This window comes from Rousettus aegyptiacus, unplaced genomic scaffold, assembly GCF_014176215.1.
Source record: "Rousettus aegyptiacus isolate mRouAeg1 unplaced genomic scaffold, mRouAeg1.p scaffold_m13_p_5, whole genome shotgun sequence".
Taxonomy (NCBI): domain Eukaryota; kingdom Metazoa; phylum Chordata; class Mammalia; order Chiroptera; family Pteropodidae; genus Rousettus; species Rousettus aegyptiacus.
In genome coordinates, this window is record NW_023416308.1 from 68,496,559 (window position 1) to 68,521,824 (window position 25,266).

The window sequence follows — 25,266 nt, forward strand, 5'->3', positions numbered from 1 at the left end:
CATAAAGTCTTAATTCAGTAGTTGAACTGTCTTCTAGAGGTATTCATGAAGGAGAATTTAGGGCATTCAGCATGCAATCACATTAACTAGTGCAGTAGTCTCCTCGGGCATTCTTCCTGCAGAGGGAAAGATAAAAATGCTTCTGTTATTATTTGTGTCAATGCTTTATTATGAAAAAAAAAAAAATGTGGAGCAGAGCACACAAAAGTAATACCCCGCTAAAGAAATTTTTTCCTGTCTCACCAAGCAATTTTAGTTTGTTCATTCCTCAGGAGTCTTAAAAAATATCACCCCAAGCTGACCTCACTAACTCCAAAGCCCACTCTTGATCAACTGAAAGTATTTAACTGTGATCTAAAAGACTTGATTAGGAATATGTGTTGCCAGAAGTAAAATACTACAGCTGTTGAGATGAAGTGACAATAAGTAATTGTGAATTTTTAAATGGAAATTGAAATTACATGTGGATTTAGAAAGAGTCACAGCTCACTTGGATGTTTGATTTATTCTCAGGGTACTTAGCTATCTTCATGTTTAGAGCTATGCAGAGAGAAGGACCTTGTCAGATCCTTATTGTCAAGTTATTCAAAAAGAATTTAAGCATTGTGTACACTGTTCACCATCTGGCATACTGATAAAGTTACCCTTGTATTGTTACCTCAAATGACAACCCTAAGTACCTTCTAGTGTTATGCCTGAAGTCCCCATGCCCCTGAAAAAAAAAAAAAAAAAGTCCCAAATTATTTTTGATTTCCTAAAGTGGCCCTCTTAAGAGCTTACAAAACCCACCCAGTGACCATGCCACATGGGCCATATCCTTCCTCTCTTTCTCTGGCCTCTAGCCCCACAGAGGACCCTTGTTTTCATAGTTTTCAATGCTTGAGGGGTTCTTGCTCGGTGTTTCTGAAACCAAACTCCCCAAGATGCCAGAGAGGCTCTGAGGCCTATGAGCAGGCAGGGACAAGAGCCATGTCCCCAGTTCTGTGCTGCTCTGCCACCTTTTTCCAAAAGCACAACAGCTTAAACAAGACATCTCACCCAAGCAGCATCTTTAGCTTTTCTTCTCTCATCCTCAACACCTGGAGCCACTCAAATACCAGCCACACTGGTACCCTTCTCTGAGGAGTAAGCGTCAGTCCCAGCTCTGGTCACCCATGACCAACAAGGAGAGCACTTTTTTTTTGGTTGAGCTCCACCCACTCCACCTTCCCATGAAGATCATTCTTCCCCTGCCAAAAAAAAAAAAAAAAAAGAAAGAAAAAGAAAAAGAAAGGCAACTGAACTCAGAGACCAGCAGAGACCAGCACTCCCTTAAACTCAGGAGCATATATTTTCAAACTGCATTCAGGTTAAGGGTGATTTCACTGCTTCCCTCAAGAAAATATGTTGACCTGTCCCTCAGATACAGCTTGGTAACCAAGGGCCTGTCTTATACATTTGCTCAAAGAAACAGTATTTGCTGAAGGAAATACTGAACATCTTTAGCTTGAAAGACATTAAACATGTAATTTTTGTGAGTCCCTACCCTGCCTCCTGCTCATTCTCATCAAGATTTCAGAAATTTCAGGTTTCTCTGTCAGCCATGTACCCTGTTAAACAACTTTGAAGTGAAAAAAGTGTTTTTGAAAACACAAAGATCTGTGGCCCTAATTCTGACCAGTTAAATTCAGGTTTCTGGCCCAGAAAGCATGTGGGGGCTGCCTCCTCAAACCCACATGCCTGTTCCAGGCACTGCTCTCTGCAAAACCCTACTTTCTGCAGAATCACTGACTTTTCAGTCTCTGGTTTTTGCCTCTCAATTGAGGAGCCCACTCAGACTTCCCATCTTTCTGGACTCGTTTTTCTGCCCAACTCAGAGCCCACAGCTCCCCTGCTCAGGGAACATCTCAAAACAAAAACAAAAAACAAAAAACCAATGTTGCCAGTGAAGAGGCTTCAGGGGAGAGACATCGTCAGCCTCAGAGAGCTGACCCCCAGCCCACTCACAGAGGGTAAGGACGCAGCAGGGCCTACCTATCCCCTTTGAGTCCTTTATTCCCATTGATTGCCCATGACAAATAAACATCTCCATTCCATACATACTTCAGCTTCTGGGAAGTTTTTTTAGAGTGTTTCACAGATCCAGTATTATACAGATTACATTTGTAGAATTGCTACTTTGAGAATAGCTGGAATTGGTATCATCAAACTGAATTTTAGACTTTTGAATGCTTCTTTCAAAAAGCATCTCTGATCATGTCAGCCCTTTCTTAAAATATTTTAATAACTTCCCATTATTCTTAAAGTACAAAATTCTTAACAAGGCCTACAAGTTTTTGTAGGGTTTGGCCCCTGCTTGCCTTGTTGGCCTTATATGTTTCACTTCCTCTATTCACACTTATGTCCTAGCAACCCCGGCTTTTTTTCGCCCCGCCCCCCCACCCCAGTCAAGGAGGCTATTTAAAATATATAGCAAATTGGCACATTGAATGATTGTACAATTAAGCATGAGCCCATGCAATGAATGGCCATAGTGCTGCAGCTAAGGATTATGGGAGGTGGGCTTTTCCAGGTAACCAGTATTGTGGGTCACTCAAGAGTCCTCGGGACAGCAGTTACTTGCTGAAAAACCACATGGAAGTCTCTCACTGTTGTAACAAAAGGAAGAGCCATGTTGATGTGTGTGGACTCCCACCATGGGCCTGTTCATGCACTAAATTTCCTCTGCAAAGGAACTTATAGTGAACAAGGGTCTTTAATTACCTGAAAGGGACTAGGGAACTCGTGGATGCCCTAGGTTCCACTTAGGAAGCATCCCTGTTATCTGACATGTTTTGTATCATACATATCAAATAAATAAGTTCAATAAGCTTTGTAGGCATAGTAGAAAACCAAAATTAGCATTACCATTTTCCAGTTACAGGCCTTAAATACTGTTTACTTAGTGAGTCAGTAACACATTGTGTCACAACTTATAGGAATACAGCAAAAATAGTATTTTGGGAAACATGCACTTAAAGTCAGACCTCTAATACATGACTCATAGGATGACCACTGAAGAACTCAGCTTTGAGTAGCTTCAAAAGTCTGCAATTTAGTTTGATGATACCAGTCCCAGCTATTCTCGAGGTGGTACTATAAATGTGTTTTGTACAATACCAAATCTGTGAAACGTTCCTTAAAAAAGAGTTCATGATCAAATAAAGGATCTGAGAAGTCCTACAGCAAATAAAGAAATGCTATTAAAGCATTTTCTAACTTTAATTAACTAAAAAATCTTTTTTTATCCCTGGAATATGAATTACTATCTAATGGAACAAACTTTTAGAAATTCTGCCTTAATCTAATCTCCAGGAAAAACTCACACAGGTATTTTATTTAGGAGAAATAATATTTTCATATTAAAATATTTTTTGCAGAGCTCACTGGGTGGAGTGGAGAGATTACATCCCAAATACCTAAGACCAAAGAACTATCCTCCTTAATCTGGAAAGATCATCTTCAAGCAGATTGCAACTTCAGGAGGGAGTGAAGGAGCATTAGATGAGGGATGTTCTTTACTTACCACTTATTAACCTATTCACATTACACCAATCCACAGACGTTTACAAGGTATTGAATACTAGGCACTGATGATACAACATGAAAAACAAAACAAAACAAAACAAAACAGTAATGTCATTAGGGAACATATATCCTCATGAGGGGAGACAAACACATAAACTGGTTATTTCCAACATAACATGGGATGTCCTGATGTTAAGTTTTGAGAACTGTGTGGGCACAAAAGAGAGGCTCTCCTTAGCCCAGCCTGGGAATGTGGGAGGGCTTCCAGAAAAGCTTCCCAACAAAGAGGGCCCTGAGGAAGTAGCAACAGTGGAGAACTGGGGATACAATGCCTACTTTTTCCTGAGTATGTGCTTAAGTATTGTGCTGGATGCCACACTATGATTTTACTGAGCCCTAACAACAACTTTGTCAGGTTGAAGGCTTGGAAGAATTCAACAGTTTGCCCAAGATCACACACATAATCAGCAATGACAGTGATATTTGAACCACTGTTGTTTCTGATATTAAAGCTAGGCTTTTCTACAATTCCAGCCTTAAGAAAGAAAATTAAGTTTGGCAGCTTGCTTATACAGTTCGAGGCTGACCACACTCTAAGTCCAGTTAATGAGAAAAAAATCATAAATGCCTAAAATAATAGAACATTTACAAGGAAACATATGAGCCACAACAGGAAGCCATTGTACACATAGACTGTAAGATTCGAATGACTTAGAAGCAACATCTAGAGCCTCTGATGCTTTTCTTGAGAGTAAGAACTGTGTCTTATTCCTTCATAATTGATTAACTGAACATAGAACCCAGGTACTAAGCAAATGTTGAATGAACAAATGAATGAGATATCCTTGTCCACTTCTCTGAAGGCAATTGGGAATCCTAGGACCCCTGTCAGATTTATGCATCTGGACCCTTGGCCAAAAGGACCCTTTCTGCCTTGAAGAATCAAATATCTTAAAGCTTTTAGCTTTCCAGCCAATGAAATATATCTTCCAAATCAGACAGATTCTTTCCTAATTGACTAATAAGAATTCACATAAATCAGGAAAATGTTAAATACATATTCTGCTATGTATTAAATGCTAAATACATGATGTTCACTTAAAATCTGTTTACAATGTATACTCTTCTTTCAAAAAAAAAATGTTTAGGTGATTAAGCGTTCCCATAACAAGTCTCAAAAACAAACACTTGATTCCACGCCTTCTCTACATAAACACTGAAAATGAGCTACGACAGCTGACCCCTGATAAAGGGGAAGTCTTCAAAGAGTTCTCAAGTTGTAAGAAAGGAGAAATACTCAACCGAAAGTGGACTGATTTTTAGTTCCAATCTATTTTTGCCTTGGGCTAATCTATTTTGCTAGCTAATCCTTAGTAACCCTTATGTTTGCATCACTACTTTTATTCCAGTTCTTTTCTGTAGACTTTATCTCATTTGACCCTTACAGTATCCCTTCAGGACAGCTGGAAAAAATGATCACCTTGCCACTTTATACAGTAGGAAACTGAAGAGTTCACTGATTTTCTAGCTCAGCCAGTTAGAGCCTAGGCATAGGCTTCCTTCTATCACAACCAGCTTTCTTACCTGTAATGCTGCTTTAAAAATGTGCCTGATGGGAGCTTGAACAGTGAATTTAGCTGCCAGAGTTATGAACTCCAGACAAACAGACATCAGCTCTGCGTGATTTGAATGGAAAAGGAATTTATTAGAGAAATAACAGATAGCTCACTGGATCTTCGGGAAGGTTGGGAAACCAGGCTTAGAGGAAATCTTGCAGAAAGACAGTATGTTAAGGCTGCTGCTCCTGAAGCCATCACTATTGCCCACATATGACTGGGTCACTCCTGGAGATGCTGTGGAAAAACTTCTCTCCACACACCTTAAACCTTACTGTGGGAATTCTAGGTTGCCAGCTCTGTCATGCCATAGCTACCGAGGGATGAGGAAAGGGGATATCTGCCACTCTACAGCTCCTTTAGTAGGGGATGAAGCTATGCCTCCTTCCTATGTTGGATTGGCCCAAAATAAGAAGGATATTTGGACATAGAGCAATAAATGATAAATGTCTATCAGAGATCATTTGGCTCATCGATTTCTATTTGAGGAATTTTTTAGATGTAAAACTTGGAGAATCATAATTGCTTCTTAAACAATAGAAATTATTTCAGGGGAGTAGCCTCCTTTGGGAGGGGTCTAGGCTTGCATTTGAGCAGCTCACAGTGCCTCCCCAAACACTGCTCATCCAAGTATGTCAACAAGAGATTCGGGCAAGCACAAGGTATCAACTTTGCCAATGTCTGTGGACCATGAAGGCTTCATTTTTAATGGTGATGATTTTCTGTTTCAAGCACTTTGGGCCCGAGAGTAATTTTAAAGTGTCTTTCTGAGGCAAAGGGATTTACAAACCAATGTACCTTGTCTTGAAAAGTCTGTGTAGCTACAGACACTCTAATAAATGAGTAAATGGATCATCAGTTCTTTTGAGATGAATCCACATTTTGGTCTTTAAGAGACATGAAGAGCAGGTCACATGGGGCATGGGCTCCAGTTCTATTATTTTCACTTTTGTTGGGAAAGGAAAAGATATAGAAAATTATAGAGAAAAATATAAGAAAACACAGAAAATACATTGTCCTTCTCTGGATAAGACAGTGTGCCAGGGGATAGAGATATAGTGGCAAATACAATAGGTGCCATCCTTATTACCCTCATAGAGTTTGCAAATTTGAATTCTGAATGTTCTACCAAAGGGAGCCACAGGTGTTGGGGAGCCCAATCAGGGGAACATGGCCCAAACTGGGGAATCAGAAAGATATCCCTGAAGACGTGATGTCTTACCTCAGTCTTGAAAGATGTATAAAGCATAGCCAGGCCACGGGGCAGGGGAAGGGAGGAAAAGCGAAGCAGGAGATCAGCATGTCCCTTGGCCTAGAAAGCAGGGAGAGCACACCATGTGTAAGGTGATTAGGATATAGGGAGTGAAGGGGACTTCGGAGAGAGGAGGCACACCATATACCTCCTAAGGCTTTCAAAGGGAATGGGGAGGAAAGGGCAGCAGAATCTTGTACAAAAGTTTCAAGCAGGGTGAAGTTTGTGGTCACTGATTCTGACCCGGGGTGGAGGAGGCTTCCCCACACCAACAAGCAGTTCTCCAACACCAGCTGAGTGTCCTACAATTTAACTCAGTTCTGACGCTATCTACCCAGACATAGCATCAGATCCCGAAGGTTAAGGGCTCAGTCCTGCAGGATGGTCCACCCTCTACTCCCCAGGCCACTTCGGATGACAGCCCCAAATCCAGGTAATCACCTGTGCTTCTGTTCACCTGGCTCTAGATCAGAGCAACCCCCTCTTTGGGTTCACAGAACTCAGAGAAACTGTTTACTTACTAGACCACTGTTTATTATAAAAGGATATAACTCAGGAACAGCCAGATGAATGAGACACATAGGGCAAAGTATGAGGAAGGGGCACGGAGTTTCCATACACTCTCAGGAGCACCGGTCTCCCAGCACCCCCACATATTCACCAACCAAGAATCTTCTGAACCCTTTCCTTGGGGTTTTTACAGAGGCTTCCTTACATGGCATGATTGGTTAAATCATTGGCCACACGTGCTTGAACTCAATCTCCAGCCTCCTTCCTCTACCAGGATGTCTGGGGGTCAGGACTGAAAGTTACAACTGTCTAATCACATGGTTGGTTCTCTTGGCAACCAGCCCTTATTCTTAGGTTTGGTCCAAAAGTTAGATTATTAACATAACAAAAAACACCTTTGTCACTCTCATCACTTAGGAAATTTCAAGGGTTTTAGACATTCTGTACCAGAAAGGGAGACAAAGACCAAACATATATTTCTTATTATAAATCACAGTATCACGTGGGGAAATAGCTGGATCAGAGAGTTGATAGAATTTGTCAGGTTGTTGTGGAAGGTGAAAAAAAATACTGACTTTGCGATCGGGCAGACCTAGGGTGCAGTTCTAACTTCACTTTTACTATGTGGTCTTGGTCAAAGTATTGAATCTTTCTGAAGCTTCAGAATTTTACCCTGTAACATAATAGAAATCAGACTGTGTGAAGAAGTGCCTACAACATAAGAAGTGTACAACAAATGTCTATTACCCTTCCTCTTTTCTCATACTAAATCCAAAGTAATTTCATCTGGGATTGACCATGGGGGCTTGCTAAATTAGCCTCTTGGGGCTCAGATAATGCGGAATCCAGGAAAGATTCACAGGAAAGTTGAAGCCAAATAGAAATTGGTCATTTGAAAAGAACAGCAGCCTATTTCCAGTTACTAGCAACCCTGGCCCTATGATGCTGCTGCTGCGCCAACACCACGTTCTTCAAACCCCAACTGGCCCTGCCTGATTAGGTTTTTCTCTTAATTTTCTATGTTGAAAGGCTCTAAAGGGGAGAGAATTCTATTTATGTTTCTGCCAATTAAAATGCACTTATGAATGGCCTTCTATGGCTCTAGCATTGTACTCAACACACTCACATATACACGCGCACACACCCTTACTTCACGCTTTTCATGAAGAAACCAAGCCACAGAGAAGTTCAATAATGCATACAAAGCGATTTTAAAAATTAAACAGAAACCTAAATATTTAGCTATTCTTTTCTTATATATTTTTCAAGTTATTTTCACATACTGTGATATATGAACCTAGAACTCAAAGATACACTGAGGTCGTTTCCAGAAAATCCACAAGATGGCAGTAAAAGGTTTTACAGAGAACTGTATATCCCAGCGGCATCTGTCAGGCCTGTTGGCTGAGTTTTCGTGCTGTTGATTGTATTCGATCACAGTATTAGAACTGGTTATTGTCGTAACACTAGGCTTTTATATATAATTCAAAAAATGAAAAGTGGGTTTAAATCTTAAACTAGAATTTACAGCTTTGTTGCTATTTTCTCTCTCTCTTTTACATATGAGAGTTCCATTTTTACAAGTAACAAAGCATTGAGAATCACCCAGGAACTCTAAGAGCCAAGAGGGCTGGAGAAAGCTCAAAATGAGGAATATTGCTTCATCCTGAACATGAATGATCAATGATTCTACAGCTTGAAAGAAAGAGAGGGGTCAGTGAAGGGCCAATAGTTAATCTCCCATATAAGGTATTGCTTGTTATTGCTCTATGTTCAAAATCTACTCTGTAGGGAAACTTTCCTGATGGGCCATGTTAGAAATGATGCTGTGATTCAAACTACAAAAGCATTTATTGTGTATATCTCTCATTTTTTTGTGTAACATAAACTGCACTACATTGTGGCTATTTTTTTTCCATGTACTTTTATTATTCTATTGACACATTTACAGTAGAATTAAGGAGGATAGAAGCTGCATTTTTTTTTTTGCATTTCTTTGATCTGCCTCCATATTCAGCATACATGGACATGAGTCAGAGGTCTCTAGAACCACCAACTTTCCAGAAAAGCACACTCTTTCTGTATCTGACGTAAATGTAATTGAGTGTTCATTAGCGATCTACTGTGTGTAGTAGACAGTACTTAGGGCTCAAAAAGATGGCAGTGGTTTACATCAAACACATACAAGTTTTTAAATTCAGCATCAGATATCTCTCTTTGGTTTTAAAGCCCTTTGGTCACAGTCCAATGCTGCCCATATTTCTCTTACTCTCTTTCCTGACCTCCCTTCTCTAATCTCTTACTAACTACATGGTCATTTTTTGTTTAATGAAAAACAGTACAACTATCATTTTTGCTAGCTTGTAAGTGAGTCTTTTCACCTCAGGTGGCTCATCATTGTATTTTCTAAATTCAATTTGTCGCCTGAGAAATATTCTAATACAAGCTATTACAATAATATATCTCCTATTCCCATACTAATATCTATATAAACCTTTTGTTAGGAAATAAGATGCCCCACTCTGTTCATTTTTCCACCCATCCTTCTCTCGAACAAACTCGATAGGGGCTTTCACTCTCTACACTACTTTGCTATGAAGATATAGTAATATAATACGAAGATATGTATTGTGTCCTCAAGATGCTCATAGTCTATAAGATGAAATGAGTCAGTCCACACAGCTTTGCTAGAATAAAAGTACAAAGGGGCAAGTGAATTTCATAGAAGAGCCAAAACCTGACCTAGTGATCTGGGGAGGATTTATGATCTCCTAAGTAATGGGAAGACTCTCTCAGGTCCTCCCCTCAAGTCTAAGATAAACTATCTTTTCATGAGACCACAAAGGAGGAGCATGAAGTCCAATCAAAGAGATGAAAAGCCAGGGATGCTCAAGAATTCTGAACAATCTGAGCTAACATGGCATGAGTTATAAGGAGACTAGGCAGGCCTCAGAAGTCTAGCTGAGGAATAGGCATTCGAGGCTGGGCTATGAAAAGCAGACAGCTCCCCTGTACCGACATTCAATGTAACCTGAGCAAATTCCTGACTCCCCCTCACTTCTCTGTAAAGTGAAAAGATGGCAACTCATGATCTCTAAAGTCCCTTCCAGCTCCAACATGCTAGGAATATAAGGTTTTGAGAGAACTTTGGATGATAAGAAGGCACTGTAAGTTTTTTGAACTATTACTTTACAATTAATAACTGAGTCTCCCTTTAAATAATAAGAATTTAAAAAGTAAAAGTTGAAGGCATGCACGTGCGCTTTGTCAGAATCCACTGGTTATAATTTAACCATCAGAGAAAAGTCTAAATTCTCCAATACAGCTTTTCAGAAAATGTTCCAGCCTCATCTCTACAACTCCTTCTTTTCTCCTTTATCTAACCATATTTAACATGGTATCCTTTCCTTCAAACACTCTCCCTAGCCCACCTTCTTCTCCTGAATAACTCTCATCCTTCAGATCTCAGATTACTTGTGACTCTTTCTAAGTGCCTTCTCTCATAAGTCCAACTTCACCCTCTCAAAACACACAGAAAATGCCTCCACTAGAGTTTCTTAATATGCTCATATGCCCAATACTTTCTCTATCACAACATTTACCATGCTAATTTATAATGATGTATTTAATAATCTATTTTTCTCACTAAATTATAAGCCATCACAATGTGTCTTTTGTTCATCTGACAGGTAATAGATTTCCTACATATACTTAATGACTGAATAAGTGAAGTTAGATTATTATTTTAAATCAGAGTCTTTGTGAAGACCTAAAAAATCATGCACAGCCAATAATGCATGACATGGTACATCTACATTACGCAGGGCATGATGTTAAGGATTGTCCCTATAGGTTGACTCTTAAAGGGTTACCAACTTACACGAATGAGTGTAGCCTAACAATATTTAAGAATGTTTATAAGATGGCCTAACATCTCAAAAATAAAAATGTAAAAAATATAGTTATGTCTTCTTAAAAACAACCACTAGAGGGCAATAAAAGCAAACTTTGAACACCTTTTAAAGGGCAATTGAATTGTAACAAATTCTTCTCAAATCTGAGTGGATGATCCTGTGTTTGAGATAGTTCTGTCCTGTGGCTGTAGTTTCTGTGATTATGGGCTTATTAGTTATAATTACCTTTCTTATGTGGTATTAAAAGCTAGATTACCTATGATAATAACATCACCTTACATTTTTTTCATTATCTTATTTGCATTTTCTACAAAAGTAGCAGGGAATATATTCTTATCCATTTTCAAATGAAAAAAACTGAAGTTCAGAGGTGTAAAATCAGTAAGTAGCCATAAGAAGGCAAACCACTGCACAACCCCTATAAGTACTTATCGACTGCTTACATTTACCAGGCATAGAAAATTCCTTACTAAGGCAGACAGCCTGGGAAAATACAGTTCCCAAAATAATTTGCACCAGTTTAGAATGGAGCTCTATGGCAGCAACTCCTGAGAAGAATTTTTGGTTTTAGGTGACCATAAGTAGGCCCTCTGATGATGTTGTCAAAATATTACCTAGAACCTATTTCTAGAAATGCAGTGCTGGTGCCTAGGAAGACCCTTTCTAGGGCAATATGTTTTATACTAGTTGCTGCATTTTTATAAAAGAATCAAGAAGCAACAGATTAGGATTAATGTATATGAGATATTAGAGGGTGAAAGGGAAATTGGGATGTCCTGAAGAGGGTGAGATCTAGAGAGATGGAGTTAGACATGTTTAAGCTGTTGATTCTGTAGTTACAAAGAGTGATGTGACTTCACATACACACTGAAAATAGAAAAGTAACAATTCCAGGCTTCTGGGTTCCAGTTCCCACCATAATTAAGGGCCTGTATGGAATAAATGAAGGTGTATTTCTCAGTGTTCCCTGTATCCTGGAGAGAATGGTATTACAGACCTAATAAAGGTGAACCCTGAAGAGGAGGCCTGTTTGAAAATGAGTGCAGAAACACTTTGGGAAATTTAGAAGGAGCTCAAGGTTTAAAGTTGTTTAATCCCACCATTTTGAAGCTACTAAAGAAGAGATAGTAGATATGGGACTGCATGTGTTAAGCTCTTGAAGGAAGTAGAAACCCTAAAAGTTGGAAACAGGAAATGGGCAGAATGAGTCCCCTATTTGTTTAGCCTTTCAGCTCTTTATTTAGCATCCAGGTGCTGGACGATACTCATTTTTTTAATTCTTACATGATTACATCAGAGAAGGTGTTTTTGGTGCCTCCGATGTACAATACATTTCTTCTGTATACATATAGTTGCCATTTCGTCTGAAAGTATGTATGATGTAGATGTTTATTTGTTATAGAAAGTTTAGTCTAAGCTTGAAATAAAGGGAAAAATTCTAATCCTTTTAAGCACTTACTAATTATTTTGTTCTGAATGGCTTATACCCATGCTCATTTTTATACTATAAAAAAGAAGTTGTAACCACCTCTACAATATAAATAGTTAGATATACACAGAAAAAAAAAAAGTAGACCTAGATTTATAATTATGAACTTGGGCAATTTAATTTTCTGTGTTTCCATTTCTTCATATATAAAATGATGACTGTCTACTTACAGGGCTGTTATGGGAAAGAATCAAAATATTGCATGTATGTTTAGTGTAACATTTGGCACATAAGAGAATTGATTATTATTGCTGTTGTGTTGATAAAGCATTTGCAAGGCCTTTCTATAAAAATGAATGTAGACTTGTTTGTGTTGCCCCAGAAAATGTATCAGAACCAAGAGGCACCAGGTAAAACAAAAGTTTGTGAAACTGAGAGGTTTGGTTTCAAATCCTGTTTATACCACATAAGACCTAAATAATCTTGAATGAGTCACTCAGCCTCCCCAGATCTTCATTTCCTCGCATTATTGAGCATTTACTGAGACTCTTCACTGTGTCAAGCACGGTGCATGGAATGATAGGGTCTCATTTTACTCCATTGTAGTTACTAGCTGACCACAGAGATTCAGCAGGCTTGGGAGAAAGTATTCCTGCAAAGAACAGAATTTTTAATTAAATCTCAAAGGATCCTACCAAGAGTGTTTGTTTCTATTCTTGAAAATGTTGGTAATAAGATTTGTTCTCATATTCAAGTTATCTTCATCAGGTATGTGATAGACTAGTCACCTAATAGACATTCATCCAATATTATTTCCCTTGGAATAGCCTTTGTTCTTTACAGTTGACTAGATTCCTTTATTTCCAAAGAGTGAAAAGAAGGAAAAATGGTGACTTTAGAAACAGAGAGCGGTTTGAACCCTGCCTTACTGCTAACTAGCTGTGATACCTTTAGACAAGTCCTTAGCCTCCCTAAACTAAGTCTTCTCATCTATAAAGTAGAACTGACTCTTACCTCAAAGGATTGTTATGGGGCTTAAATGTCCCCCCAAAATCTGAGGGCTTAAATTAAGCACCCAGCATGGTGCCTGACACACAGTAGTTCACAGGTGGTTCTGCCTTCTTTGGCACCAGCAGACCCAGTGTTCACAGCCCTAAGCCAGCCTCAAATTCTAAAAGCAATAGACATTGGACTTTCTTATAGTGATTGCCTCTTCTTCTCAACCCAGTGGCATTGCTCCTGCCAGGTGAAAACTGATCTCTGATACATTTCCAGCACTTTGGGTCCTTGAACTCTCCTTCCTCACACTCTGTGTATACCTAGGATTCTGGTGTCCTCGCTCTCTCTCTTTTATGTCTTCCCTCAATGAAAACTTATTTCTTGAAAAATCAGATGCAGCAGTTTGCATTGAGGTTGGATGTCAGGAAGAAGGCAAGGCATTATCCCAGCTATATCGAGATTTTAATATATAACAAAAGCTGACACGATGAATCTCAAATGGCAGAATTATAGGATTCCCAATGGCCCCTATAAGGAAAGATTTTCAGAAACATAATAGAGTTGTTTATAACATAAGTATATTTTTACATTGCAAAGGTGACTACTGTGATCTCTCTGATGGCAAATTCAAGTCTTATTTTTATTGATTTCAGTACATAGCACAGCCTCTGGCACATTATAAGCATTCAATAAATGCAGACTAGATGGTCTTAAGGCCATGTCAGGTGTACCAATATATTTCTTACATCACGCAAATACAAATCATTTACAAAACACGTAAGAGTAGGGAGTCGGAAGAAATAAAGTTCTTTGCTTTAGTTTTGAAGATAGAGAACTAAGTGCTCTTTACTTCCCAGGAAGAATTTCCTAGAGTAGGATTTGATTTGGGCCTCCTGAGGCAAAGGTGACAGTGTGACATGTGGCTAGCAACAAGATAGAGTATTCCCAGCCCAATGGATAGCACAGATGGAAGTTCAAAAGCTACTAGTAAAGGTTCTGATGACAACACTGGAAATACTTGTCTGGATAGCTGATTTTGAAAACCTGTGCCCCAGCATATATTTTCCTGTCTTCATTTTAGTTCCCTTTGAACATTTTAAACACTTCTTCTCCCACAGAGCCTCTCACACTTTTCCTACGCACTCCCAATCCTCTGTCTCTCCCACACATATAACCAAAAAAAAAAAAAAAGTTTCTCTTTTTCTTTATCTCTTTATACTAATTTCCTCTAATCTTGTGCTCAGTAATATGTCACAGTCAGAACAAGTTTCAGCTCATTAGTTGGCAATCTTAATGCCATTCTCTTAAAATAGTCAAAGATTTGCTCTTTTTGTTAATAGCCGATAATAAATATGGATTTTAATATCCTTTACCCGATTGCCTGAGGCTGAAATTTTTACAGTATCAAACATAAATCTGAACCTTCTAAAACTACTTCAGAAAAAAAAAAAGGAAGGCAAAATTTCTTTTACCATTTCTTCCTTAAACTAAAAGCAAATAACATGGATTTTACTCATTAAACACTTTTTAACCAGAAAATAATTAAATCTCAAAGGATCCTACCAAGAGTGTTTGTTTCTATTCTTGAAAATGTTGGTAATAAAATTTTTCATGTTCAAGTTATTTTCATCAGGTATATAACCCCCCCCAAAAAATTCTTAAATTTTATATGCAATTCACGTTAAAAAGTACAAAATTGAAATTTGCTTTTAGTGGTATCAGTAATGCTATTAGGTTGAACCATATGCAGTTGCCACTTTTGTAGGTCAAGTCAAATATTGGCAATTTTGTATAGTTTAAACTAATATGGATTCATATTTATCTACTACCCACAGAATTCTCATAGATGTCTTGGTTCTCAAACTCTTGCATAGAAGTTACAGATGGTAGTATGTAAAGAGTCTTCAGAGGATTCAGGCCAAAAAAAAACTACCTCTATTGGTTTATTCATTTCAAAAGGATGTGAAACAAAGCAGGAATGTTTTCCAACTTTTTATATTAAAAGCAACAGCCAGCATTCATTGAGTAGATTGTTAAATACATAATTTTATTCAGTATTCACTATAACTGCAGTTCTTGAAGTAGATATCCCTATCATCATATCAGAGAGATGAAAATGGAGTCTCAGAGCAAGTAACTTGCCCAGGATTGCAAATTCCAAACCTGAATCCGGTGTACAAAACCTACGCTCTTTTTCTTCTATTACACTGCCCTCACTGCTAGGAAAAGGGATGGAAGAGTAGGGGGGGTGGTGGTGGGGGAGAGAAAGGTCTCCAAAATGAAATACTGATTATCATCAGCACTTAATAATCTGGATGCTGTTGAGTTCTTTGCATAGAAATTTGACTTTCTACAATTAGGCCCTTGAGATGAAATTCTAGAAAATAGGAAATTGTCTTATAGACCCAGATCTCCTCAAGAACAGAGGCCATGTCTAAATAATCTTGGCATCCTTGGAATACAGCATAAAACTAGAACACAGTAAGTCCCAAATAAGTGCTTCTAGAATGAATGTCTGAATGAGTAAATAAATGAATGACTTTACAATGGAAGGAGGCAAAAGAAGTACTTAGTATATATATTTTTGAACCACATGATTAAATCACAGAATAATAACCCTGAATGGAACCTCATAGACTCCCTTGAACAATATTTATTTGTTTTTTTAATAAATTAAGGAACTAAAGCACAAAATCCCAAAAGCTAACTGATAACAGAAGCTAGAACTATATCCACTGAGCATTCTTTAAAATAAATCTATCCCTGGATTTTGCCACCTATTGGGACATAAAATCACTAATCTAAAGTAGTGAATTATCCTCACTTATTTATATTATGATACATAGGATATATATGTGGGAATATATACACACAAATAATTGCAGAACAATTTACTTTCTTTAAGAAAATATTAATTAATTGTTTTTATTGCACAATCAATTAGTAAAGATCTACCTTAGCTAGGAATTTCTAAATGGCAGAGAGCCAAATACAAGTCTCTTGCTTTGAAAACCCATCCACTTATTAATTATCAGGTGGATTAATGCTTCTGAAAGGCAATTTAGATGGCCAGGCACTCACAAGCTAACAAAAAAGGAAAAAATAAAAAGACCTATCATACAGACCACAAATACTTTTACATATGTTATCCTGAAGAACAAATTGTACAATCATACATATATTGTCTTAGTGATTTATTTTTTATGCGCATTTATTTTGTCTCCATCATTTCCTTGTTTACCTGACTTTCTCATTACACCTAACTTTAGAACTGATACATTCCCTTCAAATGGATGGTATGCATGCATAATCATCTTTTATCTAACATAATATTCATGACTTTCAATCAATCATTTCATATGTCTCCAGTGTGACTTTTCCCCCTGAGTGCTTCTTTAACCCTGTACTTTGTATCTGAAATCCATACTAAAATTATATCAGCAATGTTTTCATGCTTTTAAGAGGGAATGAGTTGTTGGCAAAGGATGAGTAAGAAATGAAGGTTACTACGGAGGTGATGTAAACCTTGAGATATGCACAAACCCCAAAGCCCAAAGTTAAGCCACTATTGACTGACTGGTGCTAATTAAGGAACAAGGGACAGATGGGGAGGCTGACTTGGAGTTAAAACAATCAGCTTGTAATGACAATGTTTAGAAGGAGGTTCAACATTCCATCGTTTTTTTGATTTGCAGGAAGGCTCTACTTTAGACAGAAACAAGTAGATTTTGAAAAAAAATGTTTTATAGTAGCTCCAGGGCCCTATAAATCCTAGGGAGCTTTCCCTGAAATCCAACATAGAAAAATCCTAACTTAAGACTTATGCTTAACTTAAAGTCACAGAGCATTAAATATAAACAGCCTGAGATGGCATTTCAAAATGCAAAGCAGAGGTAATTTTGTTATTTTATTTTGCGTGCAAGCTCCTTTGGTTTGCCTGTATTTGACAGCTAACCCGATGTTTTAGCTATATTAATGGAATGAGGACGCTTTTTTTGATTATCATAATTATAGGGTTCTCACAGCAAGTCAGTTTAGACTTTAAATGGGCAATGCAATACCAGAAACTCTGCGCTAGGTGGTAAACACGGTAAATGGTAGGTTATCTTCTCAAGAGAGCAGGAGAAATCAACCAGAGAAGGAAAAAAAGGGATGGAGCAAGAAAGTTGAGGCAGATCAGTCAGAAGGAGGGGATAGGAGACAAGAGAGAGGGAGGGAGAGGGAGAGGGAGAAGGAAAGGGAAAGGGAGGGGGAGAGAGAGAGAGAGAGAGAGAGAGAGAGAGAGAGAGAGAGAGAGAGAGAGAGAGAAGAGAGATCAGCAGCAGGAGGAGGGACTAGACAGCCCAGCTGCAAAGGAAAGGTAAGGAACGGAGAAGCGAAGGAATGTAGTCACAGATGCTGATGAAGAGCGATCAGGAGGAAATCACAGAGGTGAGACTCTGAGGCAGGGAGCGGGAGGGAGCGGGGAATGGTGTCCAAGAATCAAGAGACCCCACCACTGCAGGGCAGTGCATGTGGTAACTTTTTCAGGTGGCGAGGTGTTTGGCAAAAAAAAGAAAACTGCAATAGGTAGCTGCATGTAATGCTCAATTGTAAGGGGAAAACACTGAGAAAAGGTTTTAAAGGATCTGAAATTACATGTCTGGGTTCCACAAAACTCCTTGTGCCAAGAACAGCAAGGGCTAGTCATGTATATTTTACTCTGATGTTGGCAACCGTTGGGGCAGTGAATGGAATTTGAGAGCCCCAGGTCCCGGTTTCAGACAGCCTCCCATGCTGCTTCTGCTTCCCTGACACTGTGCTTATAGATTTAATGCTGGTTGGTCTCACAAGGTATGGCAGAGCCCACAGCCTGTCAGTGCCTGCAGACAGCCTTTCATGGAACTGGCCCACGTGTAGAGTGAAGTACAGGGAGGAAGCTGGGTGGGGGAGGCACTAAACTTGCCCACAGGATACATAAAAAGCATTGACATTGATTAAGATGCTAGGGGCGGGGGGCGGGGAAGGGGGCGCGGATCGTTGTTTTCTCTGTAATGTCCAAAGTTCATGAGCTGCTGAGAAGGATCTGGATCCCACACCAACCTATGGTTGTTGAAGGGAATAGCCCCTAGGGAGCAGGACTGAAAATCATGTCTGTTAATGGAGATAGAAAGGCAAAGTGACCAAAAGCAATAAAAGGCGTTAGTAGGAGCCTGAGCTGCTGTTAGGAGTCCTTTTGTGATATGGTAGTGAAGGGGATTTGTGTTTGGGGTGGGCTGTCCATTCAGCAGAGCTCTGGCATAGGTGTCTGTCAGTGTATCACCCACAGACCTGAGGCTGGAGGAAGCCAGAGTTGTAGGAAACAGGGCAGCATTAAGTTTCAGGGAGAAATGATGCAAACACAGTTCGTATATCATGCAGATGGACCTCTTATCTGAGCTTCTCTGTTGTGGAAGCTTTTAACTTCTCTGCACTTCAGTTTCTTCTTTTTAAAGGTTGAGCTCAGCTAAATTCGTGGGATGCTCAGCAATAACAAGCCCAGCACAGTGCTCTTTTGCTCAATATTTGCTCAATCTAACCAGTATTATCTTTATTAGTGACCTCCTTCCCTTCACATTTAAATTTCTGGACACAGACAGATTGAGGAAAGCCAATTTCACTGGATTCCTTCCCTCTTTATCCTCTTGCTATTAGTTCCTGTTCTCCCAATTCTGTTTTTCCCTCCTTCCCCATTATTTACTAAGCACTTGCTTTGTGCAGGACATGAACCAGGACAGTAGAAACTAATGGAGGAGATACAGGAGTTTTTTTTCTTGGTGTTTTTCTTTAACTCAAGGAGTGTGGCTTTTTGGTTCTGTTCACAACAATGGAAACTCAGACTTCGCTGGGGAGTTGTTTTCTGTAGGGAGTGGTGTTCTCTGTGCTAAATTAGGAGGGCTGGAAGGAGGGAATTGGTTGTAATTAGAAAAGATTTAAATGACTGAAAATACTTCCCTGACTATGTAAATGGAAATTTTTCTAACACTTACACTATTCTCTTGAGACTTCTGGTAAAGGACTGCGCACAGTCTTGGCTGCGTTTACGAAGTTCTGATATGGGCTTGCGGGAACAAAGGAAGCAATAAAGGAGGGGTAATTCCAGAAGACAGTTGTTCTTCCTCATTCTTACAATTTTATAAAGTTTGTCTTTTCAGAAGAGTTTTGAACTGATTTTGTTGTTTCTTCTGGTTCTCTGATTGGCCGGAAAGAAGTTTTTTGCGAAATCATTGACTCTCAGAGTGGAGGCTGTATGTTGTGTGCTCCAGCTAGCACTTCCCAAAAGAAACCGCATTCAAGATGGCAGCCCCAGCATATAACACCCACCCTCTAAGAGAAGCCGATGCCCTCCTTTGCAGGGTCCTGTGTATCTCCTCCATTAGTTCCCCTCTCAACACTTCTTTTCTAGTTTGTCTTCTTTTCCTTATTCACCACAGGATTGGCCACTAAATCCTTGGTGAACTGGTTAATAATGATTTTCAGAGGAATAGGAGTCTTTGTAAACCTTAGGCTTCTTCAGAGTAGAGAGCGAGCTACATGAGGACCATGTAATTACAATCACCCTCAATAATAATGTGTAAGGAGAGAAAATCGTGTCACGTCCTAAGAATTCAAGAGGACTAACATAATGGTTGGTACTGCCCTCCTGAGGCTTACAGTCTGGTTGGTGACATTCATTCATAAAAAGGTAATTTAAATTGAAAAAGAAAGCAAAGTACATAATAAGAGATATTTTTAAAAAACAATAACTATATATGAATGTAAATATATGTGCTTTCTCACCTGAATATATTCATAACTTACATGTACCAGATACTATTCTAGACATCAGAAATATAACTGAGGATATTATTTATATATGTGTGGGGAAAATGTATAGATGCCATATATTCAATTTACTATCAGTGGTTATCAGAAGGTTAGAGTAGAAAAAAGAATATATTCAATTTGCTCGCTATTCTTCTCTATTGTTCTAATTAGTTAAAATGAGCTCAAGTTACTTAATAATAAAGTACTTAAGGAGAATGAAAATTTATATAATGCTGCCAGGTTTTGAGGCTGATGGCCAAGTGGTACAGACTGTCCACAGACAGTCTGGAAAACTAGAACTTGATCTGGACATGAAAGAAGATCAGGATTTCAGAGAGTCCTAAGAAACAGGAAGCAAGACAGGAAAAAGGAGGAGATCCATAAAGAATAAATAATATTGGGATAGGAATGTGTATGAAGCTTCTGACTGCAGCTGAAGATTTGCTTGGGAGAGGAAATGTGTAATACAGGAGACTGAACACAGGCACTTCTGTTGGACTCTGTGACAAATACACTGTGTAATCCTGGCAAGTGACTCTATTCTCTGGGCCTCAGTCTTCTTACCTATGAGATGGAAGGATTGGACAAAATCAACTCTAGTATTTCATCATGTTAGAAAAGTCTGTATTCTTAAGAAACTAGAGAGCATGTAGTAAAAGCCAGATTATGCAGGGCCTTAAAGGTGAGGATAAAGAATTTGCATGTAACCTGAAAGTAGTGAGGAGCACAGAAGAATAAGAGCATCTGCATCATGTGTAAATCTGAAAAGCAGTATTTAGAAGAAAGTAGACTGGCCATGATACACAAGATAACTGTCAAAATGGTAGAAGTAGATGAAGAAAATGAGTAAGGGAGAGAGAGACAGAATTTTGAGGATGGCTTACAAATCACTTAGAAGTTTACTGCATAAGAATGAGCTATAATGTTTGAGAAATCAAAAAACATAAAATATGAGTCCATAATGATACTGAGGGAGAGATAAAAAAAAATATGAGAATAAAGGGAAAGGTCTTTTGCACAGAGAAATACCAGCTAATGATTCTAGAAGAAATAGAGAATTAGAGAATTACTCTTTTTCGACCCTCAATAAAATAATTATTTCAGGCAAGCATAGTCAGTAGCTGCTAAAAAAAAAAAAAAAGTGAGATGATAGTTTATTAGGAAAAAGGATATTCACATGGCCTCAAAAGATCACCCTACATATTGTTATTTATAACAGTGACATTCTAAAGGTGCCTTTAGAATTGGAGAGATCTAGTGGCCTTTACCCATGCGACCAAACTTAGACTCACCAATAGTATCACAACCTCCCATTTTGGTCCTCCTAATGTGATACAGTAAGCAGTACACAATATCATTCCCTAGATTTTGCTAAAAATGTTTGACCTGATTCTGATTGGGAAGGAACAATTGACAAATCCAGAATGTGGAACAGTTTGTAAGCATCTGGCCTTAACTCTTGAAGAGAGACAGAAAGGGGGAGGAAGGAAGGGAGGGAGGGAGAGAGAGAGGGAGGAAGTGGGGGAGAGAGAGAGAGAGAGAAGAAAGAGGAGGAGGAAAAGGAGGAGGAGGAGGGAAAAAAAGAAAAGGAGAGAAAGAAAAACATCAATATCGTTAAAGAAAAAAGAAGGTAGTATTTCATATTAATAAGACCAAAGACATAATAATAACCAAATATAAGGAAACCTTGATTTGATCCTAAATTGAAGGGGAAAAATCTATAAAAGACATTTTGAGGACAATTAAAGAAATCTGAATAGGTATAATGAATGGTATAGAATTGTTAGCTTTCTTTGGTGTAATAATGACAGTGTGATTATATAAGAAATATCTTTACCCTGAGGATATACCTTGCCAGTATGTTATGTTGAAAATGGCATGATGTCTGCCACATATTTCAAATGGTTCAGAAAAAAAGTTCGTGTGTTTATGTGTGTCTCTTCTGAGATAGATGTTAGATTAAATAGATAATTAAATAAATGATAGGTAGGTAGGTAGATAGATAGATAGATAGATAGATAGATAGATAGATAGATAGATAGATAGATGCAGAGAGAGAGAAAGGAGGGGGGAGAATAAATGTGCCAAAATATTAGCAACTGTTGAATCTCGATTTTAAAATGGTATAGATTTTCCTTGCACTGTTCTTTCGATTTTTCTGTAGTTTGAAATTTTTCCAAAATAAATAGTTGGAAGGGGGGTTCTGTTGCAATTGTCTAGATTAAGACTTAGAACTAGGGTAGTAAATTAAATAAGAAAGAATAAAAGCAAAAGACATTTGAAGGGAAAATAGATTCATAAATATCATATCTTAGTAATAATGGTAAATACAATTTGATTTTCAGCATCTCTGTCTGTTCAGATTTCTTCCCCTTGTTTTGACTGATGAAGCAATTGAAAGAGAGGATTTAAGAGTCCTTGACACAGTTTGCCTGAACTCAGAAAACTGTTTCCTGGGAGCTTTTAGGCAGTAAAATGATGACCTTATTTTTAGGTGCAGGATCAGTAAGAGAAATGCTAAAATGTAATTATGGACAATAGTCAGGTGCTAAGATATACATAAGCCCAAACACAAAAGAATGCCATTATCCTGAGGAGCTATGGTGTTAATAAACATCAGGTGGGTCCTGATGCAGCAGCCAGAGTTTGAGTTTTGTATTAATGGATTTTGGCCTTAATATCACTTTATTTAGCACTCGAACCCTTCAGATGCTTTAGGAATAGACCATTTGACAGGTATATCTCTAGAGACAGTTTTTCCTTCTCTTTAAAATTGATTTTAATGCTTATGAACAAGGTCAACTGTACAGAAAAAAAAAAAAAACAAGAATTCCTTTCACCTATACTACAATCTCATTAAGGCTCATTTGGAATTAGTAGATTTATGTGAAAAATGACATCAATTCAATATTTCTTATTGCAAGTGTTACTGCATTTTTGGTAGGATAATTCTTTACTATGTATGACTTCATCACAGTTCATAGGACTTTTAATATACCTGGGCCTTGCTCAATTAATGTCATTACTGATGCGAAAATCTGACATTTTAAAAACAAAAAAATATCTCCCCCTTCCCCACATTTCCATATCCAGCTGAGAACTTCTGTTAGACTCTAAGTCACTGAGGGCAGAGCCACTGCTCTATTCCTTGGTGCATCCCCACAACTCAGTACAAAGACAGCCACAAAGAAGATACTTGGTAAATATCTATTGAATGGATCTATGCAGTGTTTGAAATTTGATTATTTCAATTTACTCAGTTTTCCTATAACTATTACTGTATTTTTAACTATTACTGTATTTTCCTATAACTATTACTGTATTTTTAATTTGCTTTGGCAGCCCTTGTTTTTTATTGTCAAAGTAACACAAACCTCAAACTGGGTAGTTAACAATTGTTATCTAACTTTTAAAATTGTTATGGAGTCTACGGCCATGCCAACCTGAACAAGCCCAATTTTGTCTGATCTTGGATGGGAGACCAGGTGCTGTAGGCATAAAAAAAAATAAAATAAAAAATAAGGGATTGTAAGCTGACAAGGTCCTTGCAATCTGTGAGGTCAACTAAGGGTTGCCTCGCCTAAAAAATAAATAAAAATAAAAAATAATAAAATTATTATGGAGATACATGTTCACTTAAAAGTTATTCAGATACCCCTAAAAACTATAAAATGAAATGCAATCCCTTCTCTCCTCTTTAGCATTTCTCCTTCACTATGTCCCCAACACTGTAACCCTTTGAAATCACCATTAACGTTTAGTATTTCGTGTATAACCTTTCAGGCATTCTCTATCAGATCATATATCACTTTTTTAACAAGCAGGGTTACATATATATATACAATTTTACAAATTATTTTTCTTCAGTTTAGCAATATAGCATAGATATTTTTCAGTATCAGAATATTAAACATGTGTGTTGTTTTTAAAGGCTACATACTAATCCATTATGTGGACATTTCATAATTTATTTAATCAATTCCCTATTGATGGTGTTTTTAACAGCTGATTAAATTTAGTGATAGTGTCATCACAGAAAATGCAGAAATCTACATTTTTAAAAAAAAAATTTAACTGAGCGTTTGCAGCCAGTCCACTGATTTCAAGAGGGAGAACATGCTGAGCAAACTCAGAAGATTGCTTTTATTACCACCATCCATCATGGAAAGGCCTCAGCCTCAAACGTGACCCTAACCTACAGAAATCTGTCAGCCTGGAAACGTATACACACATCTCATCTCAGAATAGAGGGCTTAGAGGATAAGGCAAGAAGCACATCTTTTAGGGCAGGATTTTAGCCTCATGCCCCTGAGTTTGATCTTGTGGTCAGAGCAGTTTTGGGAGTTGGGCATTGTGAAGGTAAGTGAACCCTTAGTAACAGTGTTTTTAAGGACACTGGAATATGTTATGTGGGATTCAAGAATACCTCAACCATAATAGCTACAGCCTTACATGGTTCTAAGAGACATTTGTATCACCAGAGGCCCGTGCACAAAGCACAATATGATGGACAGGGCCCTGGAATGAGGCGAAAGTTTCTGTCGTGGGTTGTATTACATGGGTCACTATTCTCATGTTCATATATTCCCTTTTAAAGTATATCTTAAAGGAAATTCCTGAGCCATTTTGCCAAGTCCTAATGGATGACAGAGCCCCAAAGGAACAGTTTACAAACCTGCACAGTCACTGCACAACCTGAGACTGAAATCAAACACAGCATAAATGATGGGCCAGCAAGAGTGCGCAGAACAAAGAGCTACATCTCCACAAGAGGTCTCCACATCTAACTGATCGTCGGTCATACGCTTTTCAAAAACAAAGATTCTTGAGCCCACCCTCAAAAATTCTGATCCATTGAGTCCAGTTTAATCGACCATTCTCTCCCTACATGACAAATTCCTTCTGAAAAGGCCTCTGTTCAGTACCTGGCTCATAATAATATGCATAAAAGTTTGTCGAAAATATTCTAATAATTTAAGTAAAGTTATATGGCCTAACAAATGTAATAATTCATTAATTCAAGAAATATTAAGTATCTGCATAGCATTCCAGGTATTAGAGATATGGAGGTAAATGAGACCAAGTCCCTAGTTACAGTAAACTTTCATCGGGGTGGGTGAGATAATAAACAAGCAAAATACCATGTAGGCCTAAGTTCTATAAGAAATTAAAACA

The 25,266-nt window shown here is 38.2% G+C and overlaps 1 protein-coding gene across 28 annotated transcripts in view; it reads left to right on the forward strand.

Moving 5' to 3' along the window:
- The window catches only part of DLG2 (discs large MAGUK scaffold protein 2), a 1,668,408-nt gene that overhangs the window by 1,360,838 nt on the left and 282,304 nt on the right, over window positions 1-25,266 (forward strand). The window contains exon 1 of one of the 28 annotated variants that reach the window (XM_016160383.2): window positions 17,574-17,697. The exons of the other annotated variants lie outside the window; for them this stretch is intronic. Within the exon in view, the coding sequence (XP_016015869.1) occupies window positions 17,662-17,697 (36 nt within the window). The 5' untranslated portion in view covers window positions 17,574-17,661. Of the gene's footprint in view, window positions 1-17,573; window positions 17,698-25,266 lie in introns of those variants that run through there. 28 annotated transcript variants of the gene reach the window in all.